At 29.8% G+C, this 3,127-nt stretch overlaps 1 protein-coding gene across 1 annotated transcript; it reads right to left on the bottom strand.

The window, feature by feature from the left end:
• Positions 1 to 746: 746 nt before the first annotated feature.
• On the bottom strand, positions 747 to 1,673 carry LOC131074546 (LOB domain-containing protein 11-like). Its single transcript, XM_058011185.1, has 2 exons — positions 1,286 to 1,673; positions 747 to 1,123 (listed from the first exon to the last, which is right to left on the bottom strand). The coding sequence occupies exons 1-2, from the start codon at positions 1,463 to 1,465 to the stop codon at positions 788 to 790; spliced, it is 516 nt and encodes a 171-aa protein (XP_057867168.1). The 5' UTR covers positions 1,466 to 1,673; the 3' UTR covers positions 747 to 787.
• Between the last annotated feature and the right edge of the window lie 1,454 nt (positions 1,674 to 3,127).

Below are 3,127 nucleotides of genomic sequence, written 5' to 3'. Positions count from 1 at the left end.
ATCTATTACTAGATTTTATTTAGATTTCTAATACTAATGTACCTATCATATTTTATTCATATATGCATGTAATAACATATTTGTAAGAGTAATCTGGTTCAGTCTAAAAAATGGTAAAATTGATCATCTTTGAAATGAAATATAAATGAATATGTTGTAAGAAAAGTTTAGGTGATCTAGTTAGATGTAGAACAATTCTACATTTTTTCTTTCATTGAGTGGGCTTTGCTATGCTTCGTTGAGATATAAAAAATGCATAGAAACGCATCATTGAATTTATAAAGGATCAATAATTTATTATATTCACAACAAAATACAAATTTGATTTTTATTTCAAAATTAGAAAATATAAAAGAACATGGTCTATTGATGCAAGAACTTGAGGTATAAATAAAGAATTCATACTATATAATTTTTTTTTTAAATCTTGTTTTTGGTTGAAGGAAAAACTGGTTCTGATCCTTTACGTCAAAATGCTGTAAAGAAAGAAGGCATCACCAAAACAGCAACAAGACAACAGAAAACAAAACAAAACAAAACTTGCTGAAATGTTTTATAAACATTTCAATGTTTATATGGGAAAAACATTTACCCAAATTTTTTTTCTAAATATTAAAATAAATATATATAAGATCACAAAGCTTACAAGATACTGTCTAATAATAACTGAAATTTCCATAGTTCACAGACCATCAAATTCAAGGCCTGGGCCGCATGGCTTCAAGACCATTATTTGACTGCTAAAGATAACTGAAATGATATGTAAAACAACAATAAGATTTCTTGATTAAAAAGACCAGATCATGTCTTCCGATCCAATCAGATTCTGATCACCTTGAAAAACTGTTATGTCATCATTATTATGCTGTACCAAATTCTGGGTGACGTCCGATGTAGTTCCTGCTTCACACCCATTATAAAATCCAGTCGTGAGAGACAAAAGATTCGCCTGCAAATTCACGAGATAGGCTCGTGTCATTGCCAGTTGTGATTGCAGGTCTAATATTTGTTTCTGTAGTAGACAAATTGTACCAGTGCAGCCGTAGATTGGATCATGCACTCTCGCACTTGCTTCGTATACCATGCTGGTTACTGCATCTGCTCTTTTCTCACCCGGAATATCCTGCAATAGCGAAACAACATAAAAAAGGCCGACAGATTCAATCCAGGTTCTCACGTTTTGTTAGAGGAAATACTAAATACTACTATATTTGTTAAAACATCGAAAAGGAAAAACAATAGAGGAGATCTTGCCACAAATCCTAAAACAATATTTGCCCTGTACCTGAAGGATTTTGACAATCCTGCTTGTTCCAAATAATTTGTTCACTAGTAAAAATTTATGAGGATCGTTTGGTGGGAAATAGGGAGCAAGCACACATTTATGTCCACATTTTCTCCGTTGAATCTTACAGGCACCACAGGGATACACAATCCTAAATATCTCTTGCGCTTTCTGTTCCATTTGAATTAAACAGCAGAACAAAAAATAATGAAATATTGAAGAGTAAAGCTAGTAGATCAGAGCTGTTTTAAGTAAGCAACTATCTAAAATTTAATAAATGGAGATGGAATGGAGCCTGACACACAGAGTATATAGATTATATAGCTGATGGTATTGATCGGCTATTCTAAAATAATGTTCCGCTCAATTTACAGGTGTAAAGTGAACGTCGTGTCCAAAGGTACCTTCCCACTATTTTAAGACACAAAGAGGAATAGTTTCCGAAGAATTTGTTAAAGACTAAATCTCACCAAATATAAATGTTTGTGATGAAATAGAACTGTCAAATGATTTTTCAACAACATGTTTTGTGACTGTTGAAATTTTGACTCTATTAACTTTTATTGACGTATATTTGTTGAAACCTATATTTTGATTAGAAAAAGATCCCGTTACAAATCTGTAGCTTTCCATTATCTGGAGATTTTCCAACTTTCATCATTTTCTATGTAAGGTCAAACAAAACAGCTGATGGAGTTGTGCCTCGTTGGATGACCACCGTAAACCAACCTTAAAAGGCTTGCTTTCTTGTCCCTTTTTAATTTTTAAATAATAAAAAGTAATTAGTACAGTTTCCTTTATTACAGTACATTTGAATATCCAACCAGTCAATATTGATTTTTTTAATTTTGTGGAGTAGAAATTTGTTTCCCCTATTTCATAGGGGCTTTGTTTTTTTTTGTTTTTTTTTTTAACGTGAGAGTCTTGTATTCAGCATAAAAGTTCATTGCCTCTCAACTTCATACTAGACCAAAAGTCCATTGACAATATTGAATATTTTCATTATATATTGTTTTCAAAATTTATAATAAATATTGAAATGTTTAATGTTGAGTAATAAATTTATTTATTTTTAAATAAATTAAAAAAAATAGATTGCTAAATTGAAATTAGTTATTTAATGATTAGTAAGAATGAAATTATATTTACCTATTATTACTTTTGAAACAATTAATATACAAGACAAAAAATTAAATGTAATCATAATATAAAAGGCATTTATAAGTGTATCTTCCAAACTAAAACTCTTACTTTCCAAAGACAAGCTATAATGGTTCTCATTGATTTTATCTAGCTTGTTGACTATAGTTGTTGAATGTTTTGAATTTGTACACATAAATATACACACTTCTCCTCTAGATAAAATTGGAACATCACATATTCAAAATAGAAATATTATAAACTAAGAATAGGTATTCAAATCATGCCATGATTTTGCATTATAGAATCACTTGAATATAGATTCAAATTTATTGTTAGGTATATTGTAGAGGAAAATGTCCATGCACTCCAACAAATATGGAAATTGGGATGTTCAATTGTATGTAATTCCTAAGAAAATTAAAATATTAAAAGGAAACATGTCGATATTTTTATGAGAAAAATGTATAAACTTGGCATGTTGTCATCTCATATTGTTAGCATAAAGTAATATTAACCTCCCAATTATAGGATGATAATGGTTTTTTTTAATTATTTGTCCAATAATCTAACTAATGTCTTCAAGAATTATGTAGAGTGTAACTTAGGTGCTTCACATGAGGAAACTGGATAAATAATTAGTTACTCTTGGCCAAAAATAGACAATAACTCCCTCTTGTGAACTATCATACAACCTGTAAT

The sequence above is a fragment of the Cryptomeria japonica genome, chromosome 3 (assembly GCF_030272615.1).
Source record: "Cryptomeria japonica chromosome 3, Sugi_1.0, whole genome shotgun sequence".
Taxonomy (NCBI): domain Eukaryota; kingdom Viridiplantae; phylum Streptophyta; class Pinopsida; order Cupressales; family Cupressaceae; genus Cryptomeria; species Cryptomeria japonica.
Note: the sequence above shows the minus strand (reverse complement) of the source record. Positions and strands in the feature narration are given on the sequence as shown.